Source organism: Parambassis ranga, chromosome 19 (assembly GCF_900634625.1).
Source record: "Parambassis ranga chromosome 19, fParRan2.1, whole genome shotgun sequence".
Lineage (NCBI taxonomy): Eukaryota > Metazoa > Chordata > Actinopteri > Ambassidae > Parambassis > Parambassis ranga.
In genome coordinates, this window is record NC_041039.1 from 6,851,920 (window position 1) to 6,870,899 (window position 18,980).

The 18,980-nt window shown below is 41.5% G+C and overlaps 1 protein-coding gene across 1 annotated transcript; it reads left to right on the plus strand.

Annotated features, from left to right (window-relative positions):
* The first annotated feature begins 8,465 nt into the window (after nt 1-8,465).
* LOC114452306 (cilia- and flagella-associated protein 20-like) lies at nt 8,466-10,021 on the plus strand. Its single transcript, XM_028431555.1, has 6 exons — nt 8,466-8,549; nt 9,134-9,213; nt 9,303-9,414; nt 9,497-9,685; nt 9,780-9,893; nt 9,988-10,021. Exons 1-6 carry the CDS (start codon nt 8,466-8,468, stop codon nt 9,991-9,993), a joined length of 585 nt encoding a protein of 194 aa, XP_028287356.1. The 3' UTR covers nt 9,994-10,021.
* The last annotated feature ends 8,959 nt before the right edge of the window (nt 10,022-18,980 follow it).

The window sequence follows — 18,980 nt, forward strand, 5'->3', positions numbered from 1 at the left end:
ACACACCTGGCCCAGTCAGCCAGAACATCACAGGTAAGTATGGAAACATTTAGTGCTATTGTTTGTAAGTTTTTTAAAGTTTTACCCAGACCCACCCACATAGGTCTGTAACCACATATAAACCATGTTTCCCCACCAAACAGTTAGAACTGATGAAGCTGCTTGGATGAGCAGCGAAACGTCTTCTAGAAAACTCTACAAGTCCAGACGCCTTGCTTCAATCTTCTCTACGAAAGCTGGACGCACCGTGCAGTTCTCTCCCTTTTCACACCCAGAGCGTTTTAATGCTTCTCCCCAATCCTTAGTTTGGGAGTATGAAACTCCACACAATGCACCCTTCCAGACTGTTCCACCACCAGAGGGCCCTGGAGACATCATGTCCTCTAGCGCTGGCTCAGTGTCTCAGTGTGAGCTACCTGGAGCAATTGTTACAAATAAAATACATAGTGCAAGTCAGGTTGGTCAAAGAAAACGTTTTATCAATATTCAATTAGTTGGAATTTTGATATAAAACAGATCATTGTAATTTACAAGATTCGTGTTTGCAGCCTGATTGACCCTGTTGTGCAATTGGCCTACTGCACTCTGAGATACGCACAGCTCGTCACTGTTAACAGCTGTGCCAGGGCTTCTACAGCAGGACTGCCCAATTGAAAATTTTAGAAAGACCTGGTGACCCCTGGCCTGTTTTCAACAACCCCCCCCCCCCTTTAGTTTTAGTTGATGTTAGAAAAATTTGGACTACAACTGTAAACGAAGAACAACTTTGTTTGGCACACCGAAAAATCAAATGCAACAGCTCAGCCATGGATTACTAATCATAATACAGCCATGTTATGAAAGAGGATGGAAGGCTATAGGGATGTATTGGAGCACCTGATACAGTTGTAGTTGTTGTCATAGTAGTGGTGGGAATTATTTAAATATCAACTAAAAACACAAATGCAATGCCAGGATGAGTAGCTTTTAACTGTAAACATGTATACATGTCTCCATGGTGATGTGAATGCTTTGATGATAAGAGTTCCAGTCACAGTGTGTCTTTGCACTTCTGTTATATACTGAGAGGAGACAGGCAAGAAAACAGAGAAAATATAAAGTCTGCAAAGTCAACATGACTCAAAAAGAGGGCGAATTACACTCAACAAAAATATAAACGCAACACTTTTGTTTTTGCTCGCATGTTTCATGAGATGGACTTGAAGATCTAAACTTCATTCCAGATACACAATATTACCATTCCTCTCAAACATTGTTCACAAATCTGTCTAAATGTGTGATAGTGAGCACTTCTGCTTTGCTGAGATAATCCATCCCACCTCACAGGTGTGCCACATCAAGATGCTGATCTGACATCATGATTAGTGCACAGGTGTACCTTAAACTGCCCACAATAAAAGGCCACCCTGAAATGTGCATTTTGTTTCTGCTTTATTGGCGGTCTGGGGACTCAAAACCACTGGTTTAGATATGTGGATGACACCAAATCAAGTCAAAATCAAGACCAACGAAGTGGAACAGTTCACAGAACACATCAACGCAGTGGATAACAACATCAAGTTCACTCGCGAGGACACCAAGGACAACAATCTGGCCTTCTTGGACTGCACAGTACATATTGAGGAGGACAGGAGCCTCAATCTGGAAGTGTACAGGAAACCCACACACACGGACCAGTACCTGTTGTTTGATTCACACCACCCACTGGAACACAAACTGGGAGTCATCAGGACCCTGCAGCACAGAGCACAAACTGTACCCACCAGCTCAGAGGGGAAGAAGAAGGAGCAACACCACATCAGGAAGGCCCTGCAAACATGTGGCTACCCGAAGTGGGCACTCATCAAAGCCACAAAAACAAGACCCCCCAACAACAAGAAGAAGGACAACACCAGGCGGAGAAAGAACATCTCCATTCCATATGTGTCAGGAGTATCAGAGAAACTCCGCAGGATCTTCAACAACCATGACATCCCGGTCCATTTCAAACCTATGACAACACTGAGACAGAGACTGGTTCACCCGAAGGATAAGATTCCCAGGGAGAAACACAGCAATGTGATATATGCAGTCCAGTGCAGTGAGGAATGCTCTGATCTGTACATTGGAGAAACTAAACAACCACTCCACAGAAGAATGGCTCAGCACAGGAGAGCCACCTCCTCATGACAAGACTCAGCTGTTCACCTCCACCTCAAAGACAAAGGACACTCCTTTGAGGACAACAACGTTCACATTTTAGACAGGGAGGAAAGGTGGTATGAAAGAGGAGTCAAGGAAGCCATCTATGTTAAGCTGGAAAAACCTTCCCTTAACAGAGGTGGTGGCCTCAGACATCATCTTTCTACCACATACAATGCAGTGATTCCATCCATTCCCAGGAAGTTTGCACATACTCACAGTAAGAACAAAGGGCTGTCAATCAGTCCCCCTCTGGCAGTTTCATAGTCGTTAGCCAGTCGTTAGACACACCTGGCCCAGTCAGCCAGAACATCACAGGTAAGTATGGAAACATTTAGTGCTATTGTTTGTAAGTTTTTTAAAGTTTTACCCAGACCCACCCACATAGGTCTGTAACCACATATAAACCATGTTTCCCCACCAAACAGTTAGAACTGATGAAGCTGCTTGGATGAGCAGCGAAACGTCTTCTAGAAAACTCTACAAGTCCAGACGCCTTGCTTCAATCTTCTCTACGAAAGCTGGACGCACCGTGCAGTTCTCTCCCTTTTCACACCCAGAGCGTTTTAATGCTTCTCCCCAATCCTTAGTTTGGGAGTATGAAACTCCACACAATGCACCCTTCCAGACTGTTCCACCACCAGAGGGCCCTGGAGACATCATGTCCTCTAGCGCTGGCTCAGTGTCTCAGTGTGAGCTACCTGGAGCAATTGTTACAAATAAAATACATAGTGCAAGTCAGGTTGGTCAAAGAAAACGTTTTATCAATATTCAATTAGTTGGAATTTTGATATAAAACAGATCATTGTAATTTACAAGATTCGTGTTTGCAGCCTGATTGACCCTGTTGTGCAATTGGCCTACTGCACTCTGAGATACGCACAGCTCGTCACTGTTAACAGCTGTGCCAGGGCTTCTACAGCAGGACTGCCCAATTGAAAATTTTAGAAAGACCTGGTGACCCCTGGCCTGTTTTCAACAACCCCCCCCCCCCTTTAGTTTTAGTTGATGTTAGAAAAATTTGGACTACAACTGTAAACGAAGAACAACTTTGTTTGGCACACCGAAAAATCAAATGCAACAGCTCAGCCATGGATTACTAATCATAATACAGCCATGTTATGAAAGAGGATGGAAGGCTATAGGGATGTATTGGAGCACCTGATACAGTTGTAGTTGTTGTCATAGTAGTGGTGGGAATTATTTAAATATCAACTAAAAACACAAATGCAATGCCAGGATGAGTAGCTTTTAACTGTAAACATGTATACATGTCTCCATGGTGATGTGAATGCTTTGATGATAAGAGTTCCAGTCACAGTGTGTCTTTGCACTTCTGTTATATACTGAGAGGAGACAGGCAAGAAAACAGAGAAAATATAAAGTCTGCAAAGTCAACATGACTCAAAAAGAGGGCGAATTACTGTAGTTTACAAGGATCACCTTGACCAGGAGCTGCTCTGTGATGCTGTCATCAGAGTGGAGGATGGTGACTTTCCCATCCACAGAGTCATCTTGCCGAACTGCACCCCAAACTTCAGGTGAACTGATTATCTCAATTTTAAATTAACGTGTTAGTAACCTTTACATAGGGAGACAAAAACAAGCATTTGTTGTAGTTTATGATGTTTGGAGATTATTCCTGTAATATATATAATCTTGTTTTTATAGCTTAAGTGTTTCAGTGTGTTTGCTGATATTGATGTGATGACCAGTCAACTGCTGGGGAAAATGTTGTCAGCCTGACCTCATAAAGAAAGCAGCAGCAGGACTAATGTTTTAACATGACAAAAACAACCGGTGAACAATTGTGTGTTAATCTGCTGGCCCCAGGTGGGACTTGGATGATATGACATGTTTGACATGTTGACATTAAAGCATCTAATAGTGATTTCTCACTCTATAGCAGGGGTCGGGAACCTTTTTGGCTGAGAGAGCCATGAACACCGGATATTTTTAAATGTAATTCCGTGAGAGCCATACAATATGTTTAAAACTAAAAATACGTAATAAGTAAATGTGTGTATTTTATGTAATTTCAACACTTTTAAAGTACAATAAGATGATGAGTATTTCTTACCATTAATGCGACTTCTGGCACTGCATGGTTTTGCTGATGGCTTTGTAATCTGGTTGATAAGTGGTGAGATTCAGCTTCATGCAGGCGTTGAGACTTCCATCCGTTAATCGTGATCGTAGGTTGGTCTTAATGTTCTTTAGATGTGAGAAAGACTGCTCACATGCATCCGTAGAGCCAAACATTGTCAGCACAGCAATACTCACACGCTGCAGTGCGTGGTATGTGACGGGAAGCGCGTTCCATGTTTTGACAATCAGCTGGTCTGCGGGTTGAAGTTTTTTCATTTCTGACCACTTGTGTTGGCTCGCCAACTCTGCTTGCTGTCGGGCAAGTCTTTCCAAATCTTCATTCAGTGACTTGAACTTATTCACCCACATGTCTGAGGCCTTCAGGTCAGCAGCTTGTAGCTCAAAATCTCTGACGGAGACACCGGGGATGTAACTCAGGTCAGCGCTGTCCACTGCACACTCGTGTGGATGGGTGATGAACTTAAAAAGACGAGTGCGCTCACGAAATTGTCCAAAGCGCGCTTTGAATGACTGCAGGAGATTAGATGTGAAGCCTGCTAGCTGCTGAAGATCAAGATGTTGAGCAGGGTCACTTGCTGTGCATGCATCTTTAAACTCTCCCAGTTTTTCAAAGTGTAGTAAGCGACCAGTTTCAATGTCGGCGATGAAGAGTTCTAGCTTGTTTTCAAATGCAAACACTGCTTGTTGCAGGGATAAGATTGTATTTCCAACGCCTTGCATTTTCACATTGAGCTGGTTTAGATGTTCAGTCATGTCCACGAGATAGTAGAACTTCAGGAGCCACGCAGTGTCAGCTAACTCGGGATGCTCGACATTTTTCATTTCAAGAAAAGTCCGGATTTCGCTCAGACAAGCCGCAAAACGGCTGAGCACCCTCCCCCTTGACAACCAACGCACGTTGCTAGAAAGCTGAAGTTTACACCGAGGGGTTCTATAAACATAAACCACAGCAACCAGGAACTTCATTAACTCAATATTCAAAGTCCCACTTAACTTGTAATAATTCACTTCAATTAATTTTAGACAAAGGAAAACGTCACAACGCACTATTCTCACAGGCAGATCTTATCTTGCCGTTGCTGTTTTAGCTGTTCTTCCAGGCTAGGCATTAAGCCACACACACCACACTGTAAAGAGGGGGATTAGGATTGAGTAGTATTTAATACATGACTAAAGTTAAATTTAATACATTTGTATGCTTTATTAATTTATTCTACTTGATCGAGTAAAATTAGCTCTGATACACTGAGTAGAGGTTAATTGGATTTGATCAGGAATGCAAAAAATGCAGAAAATTGATGGATTTTACTCATAGGGAGCTATTTGGTTTCAATCACTTTAACTTCCACCCTGTTTCTGCCCACTGCATTTTGCGCAGACATCCTCACTCTGCAAGAGCTGCAGTCATCCATCTTTCGACAGGTAAGACCATTGTATTGATGTAGAACTTTTTCGCTCAGGGGCCACATTGACTTTTAAAATTTTGCACACATATCAAACATAAACATAAAAAGGCATTACAGTGTTATTACTTACATGAACTTTTAGTGAGAACAGTGTTGCTGATCACCCATTTTTGCCAGTGCATCAAAGTCTGGTGTCAGTTTTGTTGTGGCAATTCTCAGAACAGATCTGAGGTGTTCATCACTCAACTGGGATCTGTGGGGTGCTTTGTTGGTGTTCATCACACTAAAAGTCTGTTCACACACATATGTAGAGCCAAACAATACCAACATCCTCTGTGCTATCTTCTGGATGTTTGGAAATTTTGCTGCACATCAATGAAGCATAAAACTCATCCAGTTTAACAGAGTTGAACTTCTCCTTCATGACAATGTCACATTGGAGATCAATCAGTTCCAACTGCAACTCTTCTGGTGCTGTTTCAGGATCTTGTGTGAAGGGACATGACACCAGCTGAAGTGACTTGTCAATTTTTTCAAAATCAGATAACCGACGGCAGAATTCTCCATGCAGGTCATCCAGTGATTTCCTGTATTTTTTCACATGTCGAAATGCCTCTTTCAGGGTCGCCAGTGTGGAGAAAGGAGTGAATGACTTGTTTGACATTTGTTTTGAGAATAAGGCGAGCTTGGTTTTGAAGGCTCTGACGTTTGTTTACATATCATGCACAAACTGGTCTTTCCCTTGTAGCTTTACATTCAGCTCGTTCATGTACATCAGTATGTCTACAGCAAACGCTAAATCACAAAGTCAATCTGTGTCACTGAGCTCAGGAAAATCGTCAGCTTTCTCAAGTAGCTCCAAAAATGAGATAATCTCCTGTTTGAGCTCCCACACTCGTTGACACACTTTCCCCAAACTTAACCAGCGAACATTGGAGTAGTAAAGCAAGTCCTGGTGATCGGCGTCAGTTTCGAATAAAGTTTACCGGTTTTACAACTGGCTTCACTACGTGGTCAAGCTGCAAAACAGATTTACACAGTGCTTCCTGGTGTATTATGCAGTGTAAGAAAACTACTTCCTGCTCAGGGTTGTCCTCTTTCACCTGGTCCTGGATTCTTTTGAGCAATCCGACATTTTTTCCAGTCAGATTTGGCGATCCATCTGTGGTAACGTTGACGAGCGTACTCCAAGGTAGCTTGTGCCTTTATCTCAAAATGGTCATTAATCCCTCTGATAAAAATTAAAAGCTGAGCGGTGTCCTTTATGTCATTACTTTCGTCCAGTGCCAAAGAATATAATGTAAATGACTCCGCTTGTTTGTTTAGCTTGCTAGCTAAATCTTTATCAAATAGCTCAACACGGCGAGTCACTGTCCTGCGTGATAAGCTTATTTTTTCAAATTTGTTCTTGCTCTCAGGACACAAAATAGCTGCTGCCTCTATCATGCACTCTCTGAGGAACTCTCCTTCGGAGAAAGGCTTACTGGTCTTTGCCAATTTGAATGCCAGTAAATAACTTGCCTTCGTGCTTGATTCTTGGATGGCAGTTTGTCGGGTAAAGGTGTTTTGCTGAGCCTGCAAACTAGCTGTCAATCTCTGTGCGATAGCTTCCCTTTCTTGGGTTGACTGGTTGCTAGCATAATTAGCATGCTTGGTTTCGCAACGGTTTCTTGACAAATAAGACATACAGCCTTTGACCGGACTTCAGTGAAAAAGTATTTAGTTGTCCATTCCTTATTAAACACTCGACACTCACTGTCGACTTTTCTTTTCTTTGGCCCACTCATTGCTTCAGATGGGTTCAGAACAGTAGCAGAGTAATAACAGAGAGCAGCCCAGGCACCTCAAAATCAAGTCAATGTATCGCTGCGCCTAATGCGCCACCTGGTGGAATGCCAGGTATTACAGGAAAAGGTCAAATGAATGTTGTCACAATTATGATATTTGATTTGAGCAATTCTGTTCCAATCTTTGGCGGGCCGCATGAAGAAGGCAAACGGGCCGTATGTGGCCCGCGGGCCGTAGTTTGCCCACCCCTGATTATTATTCACCGCGCTGTAAGTTTGAATGTAGCTGTATAGTAATGCATCAGTCAAACGCATGGGTAAGCCCTGTAGCTAGCATGGTGTGACACGAGAGTGTTATTTTGCGACCAAGTAGCCTTTTTTTAAAGTAGCGTTAGCATGTTAGCGTAGCTATCACTACATCGTGTAACTATGTTACGTGTGTACAATGTTTGAGAGGGATTGGAGCAGGAGTGCAATCCAAATTAAGGAGCGTGATGCTTGTGCGGCAGCAAACAGCTTGTGTTATGCATAAGATGCTCCACTTTCCGGAAGTAGCATGCCGCTAGCCGGATTCGCTAGCCACATTTGCGTTCACACCTGAGCCACATTTAAGCCAATCCGGCTAGATCCACCTCTCATGGGTGGATCTAGCCGGATTGAAATCAAACTGGATACTGCCGGATTCGAGGTGTTCACACTCAGAAAAAATACATCTGGATAGGCCCGAATCCTTTTATAATTATTTATTTATTTTATTTATAAATTATTTATAATTCTGATTAAAACAAACAAAACAGTGAAACTAAAATTAGAAAAAAAAATGGGTTTGCAGGTGAAGATAATTTACGAAAGACAAGTGCAGTACATAGTGGTTACCGTGGTTACAGTTGACACTAAACACAGTGCCTCTCTCTTTAGGGTTCTGTTCGTTGTGTAGCAACGATAAACTAAAACTCACAACAAGTGTGTGGTGATTTCAGAGATGTTTAAGAACACATTTCAGAGTGGATTTTTGTCCATTTTATACAGCATCGGCAGTAAACCACTGCAGATATGGGACAAAAAGGTAAAGGCTAACAGAATGAATGCTATTTACCAAAACTAGATAAGTTTCTTTACCTAATCGTGCTAATGTCAGCTAGCATTGTGCGTTTACGTGTTTATCGAAGAACAATTTGTATTTTTTTTTTCACTTCAGTTGTAATGTGTTTTGCGTCAGGTGCTCAAAATGTTTACTACAGGTTGTGCGTGATAGCGCTTTTGCCCGTTAATAGTTGCAAAATAAGTGCATGAACATGAGCCAACTGGAAATTAATAGACGTGTGATGCTAATAAATGTGGAAATGTATACGTTACTCTGACAAAACCAGGTCTCAAAGATAAAATGTAGTCTTTTTAGTATTCGCCATTAACACAACTGCGTTTTCAAAAAAACGGATAAGACATATACACCAGTACAGGTAGTGTACCCTCTTCATTCTCAGTAGCCTAAATTTGTCCCAGGCATGTTAAACTCTGGGGGGTACAACATCCTCTGTACTGAAACTGCTGAATATGTAATGTGTAGAAAACTGAACAATGGTGGCAGCTCAGTTTTGCTCGTAAGAAATGCCTGGATTTCTTTATACAAAACAATACTCGTGTTCTCAGGTGAGAAATGGCCACATTAAGAGGGTTACGGATGCTGACATACACTCAGCAGTGTTGGAGGTTGTGGGAGCAAATGTCAGGTGAGTTTGCCTCATTCCTTATTCATTAATACTTTAAGGTTAGCTTATCCAGCCTTTCTAACCGTTGTCCAACCATCTACTCCCTACAGTACCACCTATATTACATGCCCTGCGGACCCCCAAAAAACACTGGGCATCAAACTTCCTTTTTTGGTAATGATCATTAAGAACCTGGAGAAGTATTTAACTTTTGAAGTTCAGGTATGAATATGTCTCACATCTTCTGTCACATAGTAAAACTTGGAATCATGCTTATCTGTATTCCTCTCTTCTCAACCATTAGGTGTTAGATGATAAAAATGTTCGCCGGCGTTTTCGGGCAAGTAACTATCACAGCACTACACGAGTGAAGCCTTTTATCTGCACCATGCCCCTGAGGCTCGATGACGGCTGGAACCAGATTCAGTTCGACCTATCCGACTTTACCAGGAGAGCTTTTAGAACCAATTATACTGAGACACTGCGTGTACAGGTTAGTGATAGGACAATTCGATTATCTCTACAAAAAATGTTAAAGGTTGTATTTGTTTTCCCTTTTGCTTATATTTCACATATGTTCTTCTTAGATTCATGCCAACTGTTGTATAAGGAGGGTGTTTTTCTCAGACAGACTGTACTCTGTGGATGAGCTCCCAGCAGAATTTAAGCTCTACCAGCCTGTTCAGAACCAGAAGGCCAAGGTGAGAACAGTAGTAATAGTAGTGTTAGCATTTGTAGCAGTAGACAGAGAAATATTGCTCCTATGTTTGTCTAACAGTTGTGTGTTTCTTTCAGCAGTAGACCTTCTTCACCTGCGCTGTTGCCCCAGATGTGACGTGGAGTTCAGCTGTGAAACATTCTGTGTGTAGAAACACCTTTTGTGCTGACCTCTGCAAAATAAAGTTTTTTATGGAGTCATACTGAAGTATCTGTCAGTACACATTTTACTGGCAAATTCTGTTGTTGTTATTGAATTATATGTCCTCATGTCGCACTGGAAAGTTGAACACTGTTGACTTACCTTGTGGAAGAAGGAAGACAGGTGCACATCATGCTACCATGGCAACCCAGATACATCAATATTTAGGATCTGATGTAAACTGTAGCAGCACTGCTCCTTTTGAGAGGGTGGGGGGTGTGGCCAAGAAGAGAGAGGCTGAGGAGCAGGACCTGAGTGCACCTGTGTGAGTGTGTGGCAGCAGCAGGAGAGACTGGGAGCAGAGGACAGAGGGAGAAAAGCCAGAAAACAAAGTGCATAAGAAGAGGAGGTCAAAACCACCAACTGCCCAAAATCACCGCCACAGCATGGCTCAAAGACACAGGAGAGCAGGTGCAACAACCTAAGTGCTCTTCGACAATCAAAAAGGAAAGTAATAATGCAGTGGATGTGCAAGTGGAGTGGTGGTGGCTTTCTAGGACATGTGAGAAGACTTTGTGTTGCAGCCTGATCTCTCCTCACCTCTGTGATCTCCCTGACCCCCCCTTAGAACCTTAGTTTGGATTTCCTTTGACAGAGACTGCTGAAATTTTATTTTTATGGAACTGAATCTCTTGGTCCTGTTTGGACTCTCCCTTAGTTTATAATTTAATTTGGAGTCAGATTTTGACTTATTTACTTTATATTTGTTAAATTGAAAATAATGACTTGTTCACAGCATTTCTGAGTCCGTCTTTTTTGTTAAATTTGTTTGTAGTGTGGGGCTAAAAGGTAATCTAGTAACTTAAAAGTGACAAACTAAATTTTGTCTGGTGCCCAACTTAATTTGAATTTTGATAAGTTTCCTTTGGGCTCCCCGTAACGCTACAGAAATGGCGCCCAACGTGGGGCACGACAGTCATTCATTTTCATAAGTTCCTGCCTGATCAGGGGATCTTTATAATTATGTCTGATCCAGACCCAGTACAATCAAATTCAGTGTTTCAAGATACAGAGGCCCCTGAAGCAACTAATATTCACACCCCTATGCACATTTCTTCTGAAAGAGAGAACTTGCCAAGCCTCCCGACACAACCCTTAACGCCTCTTCAGTCCATAGTCAGACAAGCTGGACGCATGTTGATGAAGATTCTCAGTCATCCAGGTCATCATACGTAGAGAAGATTGAAGCAAGGCGTCTGGACTTGTAGAGTTTTCTAGAAGACATCTAATAGTGATTTCTCACTCTATAGGCTCAAACTTATTATATCTTAAACTTGATTTATAGTTTAGAAGTCAAATCCACCAGTGACTTAGTGACTATTTTTAGTATCTGTTTTAAAAACTGAAATGCATAAAAGTGGTGTATAATGTTGTGGAACTTTTTCTGTGTCTTTCAGAGCTCTCTTCACACGCTGGTCTGAACCTGACAATAAGTAGTACTAGTAGTATAAGAGTAGTATAAGAAGTACTGAAGCTTGGTACTTAAGTAAAAGTACAAATACCCAGCAAAAAATATACTCAAGTAAAAGTAGAAGTGCTACATCATCAATCCTCCTTAAGTAAAAGTAAGAAAAAGTACTTACTTTTGAATGTACTTAAAGTATTAAAATTACTCACACACCAAATACATATGATTGATTTCCAATGCAAAGGATATCTGAACAGGTTAAAATAATCAAAGAAATCATCTTAAATTTAAAATAGTGTAATGTAGTTAATTTACATTTTCAGTCCAGAAGCAGCTATGGACAGGTCTGTGTGTCTTGAGGCAGGCTGTGGGCATCAAGTGAACAGAGAGGCTGCTAATAAAAAACAGGCATTCACCATTTTTACTGTGTCAGTATTCCTGCTGTAGATTAATGTTATGATTCATGTTAATCAGACATTAATGGATGGACTTGTGTTAGCAGACAGTAGCTAACTAGTTAGCTAACTGAGCCAGAGCACCGGCATCATGACTGAGGCTCATTATAGAAACACAGCTGGCAGCGTGACACCTGTAGAGTAACTGACCATTATTTTATTGTTTTACTTGTTGTATTTATTGTGATGTTCTTTATTAGGAACCATGATTTTTTTTATGTATTTTTATTTATTCTGACACAGACTGTTAAGTTATATCCTCTTTATTCTCTGTGTTGTTGTAGGTCAGGATGAGCATGATGCCTACAGAGTACATACAGAGTCATGTGCTGTCCAATAAGCTGGTGACAGACAACTTCAGGTGCCAGGCCATGGTCGAATGCAAAGACAGAATCCTCGGTCGGCCTCGTCTGCTTTCTGCCATCCTATTGGCCATTGGTCTCAAAGTCTCAGAGTTAAACTCTTCTGAATTTGTGCTGGTAGGAGACCTAAACCTTGATTGGCTGACTTCATCCTCAGACAGTTTAAAATCTCTCTGTGATTCCATAAACCTCACACAATAAATAGATAGTCCTACGCGGCCAAACATAAAGCACCCATCTAGATCAACCTTGATCGACATAATTCTGAGAAACGCCCCACACAAATACACTGAAATAGGCATTTTTGCTAATGATCTTAGTGATCATTTTGCAATTGCTACTGTCAGAAATAGCAAACTACCTAAAACTAAGCCATGTATCCTAGTCAAAAGAGATCTTAAGCACGGGGCAGAGTGTCACTTTTTGATGATGTGGACTTAGCCTGGCAGTACTTTTATGATGAGTTTTTAAGACTTATTAAAAATTCTTCGGCAGAAGCTAATTCAGACGGTAAGACAGGCTAATGAGTCTGACTGGATTTATAATTGACTCCAGCCTGCGTGGTATCCATTGTGTGTAGGTGTGGAGATCAGTTCTATTCTCATCCGCAGCTTCACCACCACCCTGCTGTCTCTATCAGGCATCACAGCTAGTGTTACATTCAGTCTACATAAAAAGCCACAAACCATCTAATCAGGATAAACTGTACATAGATGTAAGTCACGTCACGATAGTACAACTGTGGTTACCGTGACAACCCAGATCCCCTTTAAGTCATATACATTGCCACTGTTTTTTTCTGATTTCAGACCACAGATGTAGATGAGCAATTAATGTGGGACATAGCAGCACAGAGTGCGGAGCTGTCACTTTTTGATGTTCCTAAAATGGAGCTTACTAAATGAGAACAAATCTCTAAGAGAAACCTACCAATAACATCACGGGTGACCCAATGATTAAAGAGACCATCCTGTTAGCAGAAACTGACATGAGTCTATCTGCCAAGACATTTTCACTGAACTGGGCCTCTGTTGGTAAGCAGACATCCACAACAAACAAATGGAAATATAGCAATCTTCCACCCACAGTGACCATGAGCCAAACAAACTAATTTGGCTATGAAGCTTAGTGCTGGCAGCCCACATATGTCCAAATATGTTTCCTTATAAAAAAAAACAAATCTCATCCATCCAAAGGGTAGCAGGGTTGATAAATCAGTGACAACACTGAAGTGAAGAGCTGAACAAATGGATATGTATTTTTGTTTTAGTAGAGGTCTCATGGGCTGAGCATGGTTATGCAGTTGTTGCTAATAGTACTAACTAAACTCATGAGGGCACGTTCATTTAAAAAGCTGCCAAAATCAGATAAGCAGATAAGTTATATTTGTTTTATGATGTCTTTTTTGTACACAAATTTTCTCTCAGTGGCAATTTGAAATTCATAAACAGAGCTAACTCCTTATCCCATGTCAATCTAGGGGGCTGACTTTATGTTGTTCTCACTTCCCATCCTGCGTGTCCTTAATGAAGCAGGATTGATAGCACGCCGGTGGAAACACAGCTCACCTCATCAGCGACCAGCCAAGGGAGGGATGCCCTCCAATAAATAGTGCAGTAAACACACAATTAAGGGCCCACATATCAGTGCTCCGTTATTACATCCTACCAATTAAGCATCAGGGGCAACCTCCCCATTTGTATCGCTTTACGCTTGTAATCAGTAATTTAGTAATGATGTGCTGAGTCTCAGCTGCAGGCTCAATAACCAATGAGCGGGTGAAAGTGGGTGGCAGTGATGATGGAGTAGTTTGTCTTCTTAAAATGCAGTGAAATCATCAGGTTTGTGAGTTTTGATAGTTGTATGTTCAGCCTCTGGCATTGTCCTGATAAACAGCATTAAAAGCTTATATATGTGAAATACATCTGACATCCACTGACTTTTCATCTGATCACTGAGAGTATCATTATTTATTCTAAACAGCCATGAGTCAACAAAATGTAGGCCAACAAAAACAGAAATCGAGCACATCTACCCTGACATTCACTTTAATATTGATAATGTTTCGAGCTCCGGGCCTGTTTTTATCAAGCTGCTCTCAGGGGCTGAAGCTACTGTCAAAATGAAAGGTGTGCTGGGGTGAACTGGCTCACATTCATGATTTGTTTTTAGCAGCATGTGCCATGAATATGCACAAAAAAACATATGCACAGAAACAGTTCCCAACAATATACAGTGCTTGGGCATGGCGAGCATCAGCTGCTCTCTGTGCATCACGAATGTTAAAGTTTGACTGCCATCTAGTGTACAAGACTGGCAAATGGATGGCTGCTGTATGGCTATGAACAGCAGGCTTTTCTACAGTATTCTAGTCCCAGATTCACCAGAACGAATGAACCTCACCAGAACACCCACTGCTACATCTTAAGCAACTGCACCATCCTTGGTGCAGATTCATCTTACACATGATGACAACATTTACTAATCAAAAGTACAGAAGCTCTCAAAGGAAGCTCCCCTCCACAGGGGGATTCACATTTTTCTCCCAGAGAAATGTCACTGGCTATGAATATGAAAAATAAAACCCCTCTGGGGAAATTGTGCAAGGATACAGCCTGCCAGCTATAAACCATCCCCTCCCTACTCTCACCAAATCCGCCTGTACTGGCTGTATTTATCCTGTACAGTGTTTTATCAACTACAAAAGCAGAATTCAGTAATCTGCCTGTGTAGATGCATGATGCATGAATATTAGCTGCTTTGAAAATGTTTCCATAATTCGTTTTTAGCTATCTGGAAACCCATTGGCTAATATATGATCACTCTGAACGCAGCAGCCAGTTATACAGGGTTTCGCAGTGTAACCAGGGGAGACCTCTGGGAGATGACAGATAATGAATATTGGACATCAGTAAAATGTTACATGCAGGCCACATATAGCCTGGAAACATCAAAGTGGTAGGATGGTGTTTAGTTTACACTCAGTTAACATTTTAAAACAACTACAATTTGCTTCACCAAAGCAAAGCATTGTCATTGTGACTTTTGTTCTTGGGTCAGCATGTCTGCAAGATATGAAATATATCGATTTATTAATGAACCAAAGGTCAAGATTATGTCCATTTACTTAACTAAAAGAGCCTAAGCCTGTTTGATGGATGTTTAATTATATAGAAATAAAATTTAAAAAAAAAAAAAAACCATACTAAACTGTCTAAAACTGTCATCAGGTTCATGGATGAACAATCTGTCAAGAATGAAAAATGCTACATCAGCATCAGCAACATTAGCAAAAGAACGCCACAGAGGAATTCAAGAATAATGCATCAGAGCCATCCCTAGAACAATGTAAGTATTTGTATGTGGTGATTAAATTGTATAGTCACATGTCACTGTTGCTACAGATCAGAAGGCATATGAATCACTCATACATCACTTAATGAAACCAATCTTGTCCATGTATAATGTTACTCTTGCAGTGGTTAACTGTGGTTCTGCCCCAATGAGAAGGCAGCAGAAAATCTGCCCAAGGCGTTTGCACCCATGAGAACTGAATTATGGGAAACTTGACTAGCATTAAAAAACATACCCTTCACATGTACAGATTTGTAGATATACTACATGCTAATATATGTATATTTAAAGTCATTGTTATTCTCATCTGGTTGTTTAATTAACAAACATGCACCTTTTAGAAAATTCAGAGTAAAAAGGCGTAAAACTCCCTGGTTTTCACCTGAAATTGGCAGTCTTCATAAAGATAGGGATGCTGCTTGGTCCAGAGCTAGGAAAAGTAAATCCGAAGCTGACTGGCTCAGGTTTCGTCAGCTAAGAAATAAATGTACCTCTTTCATCAAAACAGCAAAATCCAACTTCTATCTTTCTGAGACAACTAAAAGCTTAAATGACCCAAAGAAGTTCTGGAAAATCATTAAATCCACTTCGGATTTTGCTCATGAAAATGAATTCCCTAACTTCTTGGTCAAAGATGGTAAAGTGACTGAAAAATCTGCCATGCTAAATCATTTTAACGAACATTTTATATCTGTCGGTTCTTGTTTTAACTTTTTAGACTCAAATTTTAAGAATCCCACTACAACTGCAGAAACGTTAAATATGGACAAAAGTCCTATTAATTACACTTTCAGTTTTTCGCCCGTGTCTGCTCTGGATGTTCTCAAAGGCCTAAAGGATCTGGATATCAAGAAGTCTGCCGGGCCAGACAAGCTTGACTCCCAATTCTTAAAGCTAGCTTCAGAGCTAGCTCTGTCACACATTTTTAATTTAAGTTTGAGCTCTAACAAAATTCCAAATGTATGGAAATCTGCTTTTATACTTCCTCTTTTAAAAGGCGACCCTGCGGAACTAAACAACTACAGGCCAATTTCAAAACTATGCATTTTAGCAAAAATCTTTGAGAAGCTTGTCAGTATTCAACTGAAGGCATTTTTAGATTCTAACAGCATTTTAACCGACTTCCAGTCTGGTTTTAGAAAGCAGCACAGCACTGTCACAGCCACCTTAAAAGTTTTAAATGATTTTATCCATGCTCTGGACCACAAGCAACACTGTCAAAGGCATTTGACATGGTAGACCACCCTCTCCTGATTAAAACCTTGTCAAATATAGGCTTCTCAAACCAAGCTGCTGCTTGGTTTGCCAACTATCTTTCAAATAGATCCCAGTGTGTACAAATGGCGGGTTCTGTATCGTCTTCTCTGGGGATCACAATCCCCTTGTGATCCCCAGAGAAGACGGTACAGAACCCGCCATTTGTGCCACAGGGCTCAGTTTTAGGACCTATTTTATTTTCTATTTGTATTAATAATATGTGTTTTAATCTGTCAAATGCCACTTATCTCTTTTATGCTGATGACAGTCATTTACTGCTGCTCTGCTTTACTTGCACAAGCCTTTGAGTTTTTACAGCCTGCTTTTAACACTGTTCAATTACATCTGCAATCATTGAACTTGGTCTTAAATGCAGAGAAAACAAAAGTGATGGCATTCTCACCAAGGTGCACAGCACTCAACGGCAAGGTGGGTGGAACACAATGGAACATAACAGAGAACAGAAAGATTTGTTTACAAAACACTGCTGCCAGTTTGAGCCAACAAAAATGACAATTTCTTATTGCCCCCCCCCCCTTTTTGTTTTCAGATCTACATATGTAGTGGATTTGGCAGGAATGGGGAACTGCAAAGTGCTACAACCCAGAGACCAACCAGTGGACACTGATCTCTCCCATGAGCAGCCAGCACTGTGGGCTAGGAGTCATTGCACACGAGAACCATGTTTATGCAGTAAGTGCATGAAAGAAATGTGTGAGCAACACAGCGGTTTAAAGCGGCTAGTTTTTTATGTGACAATTGAATTGATAAGCGATGCATCTTCTTCTCATCTTTAAATCCAAAGGTTGGTGGCTTCGATCCTATACAGCTATCTGCAGACCACTGAGGTCTACAACCCTCACACCAACACCTGGCACGTGTCCTCTGTGATGACCCCCCGCAGCAACTTTGGCACCGAAGTAGTTGAGGACCGGCTCTTTGTTGTCGGGGGCTCCAGTCGCTTCACCATCACCACCTCTAGTGTTGAGTACTATGACAGTGAGACGAAGGAGTGGTCTCAGGCCTGCGGCATGGACGTTGCTCTGTCTAATCAATATAAGAAAAAACTGGTCAACTGTCTACAAACATTTGAAAAAGAGAAAGTAATTAACAGAAAGCTGTACTACCAGCTTTACCCCGGAAAATCTATTCCATGTATCTATGGCCTTCCTAAGATACACAAAGATGGGGTTCCTCTTAGACCCATTGTAAGCAGCACTAATTCAGTTACATATAATGTGGCCAAACATCTAGCAGCAATCCTGTCTCCTTTTGTTGGCAACTCGCCACACCATGTACACAACTCACAGGACTTTGCAGATAAAATTAAACAGATCAAAATGGACAGAGACGACACCATGGTCTCTTATGATGTAACTTCGCTTTTCACATGCATCCCCACTACAGATGCAATGGAACTGGTGAGAGAACAGCTAGCCCGGGACAACACACTTGCAGACAGAACCCTCTTAACACCAGACCACATATGTGATCTACTGGACATCTGCCTAAACACCACATATTTCAAATACAATGAAAAATTCTACAGACAAAAACATGGCTGTGCCATGGGGTCACCTGTATCCCCAATCATGGCCAACCTTTACATGGAAGTGGTGGAGGCTAGAGCTCTAGCTTCCTTCCCAGGAACAGCTCCATCCCACTGGTTCAGATATGTGGATGACACATGGATGAAGATCTGAGCTAGTGAAGTGGAGCACTTCACCAAACACATAAATGCAGTGGACAAAAACATCCAGTTCACTCGGGAGGATGTCAAAGACAACAGTCTGGCATTTCTTGACTGCCTTGTTCACACTGAAGCAGACAGGGGCCTAAGCATTGAGGTCTACAGGAAACCAACCCACACAGACCATTATCTACTTTTTGATTCACACCACCCACTGGAGCATAAGCTGGGAGTCATCAGGACCCTGCAACACCGGGCACAAACAATACCCACTAAAACAGAAGGTAGGAGCAAAAACAAGTACAGCGCTCAGAACCTGTGGCTACCCAAACTGGGCCCTGGT

What these genes read in the sequence shown, in the direction of transcription:
- LOC114452306 (XM_028431555.1), top strand. Translation starts at nt 8,466, where the DNA reads ATGTTTAAGAACACATTTCAGAGTGGATTTTTGTCCATTTTATACAGC. An exon ending in GTTGTGGGAGCAAATGTCAG is followed by an intron (nt 9,214 to 9,302) that starts GTGAGTTTGCCT and finishes TACTCCCTACAG; the next exon opens with TACCACCTATATTACATGCC. An exon ending in CTGAGACACTGCGTGTACAG is followed by an intron (nt 9,686 to 9,779) that starts GTTAGTGATAGG and finishes TGTTCTTCTTAG; the next exon opens with ATTCATGCCAACTGTTGTAT.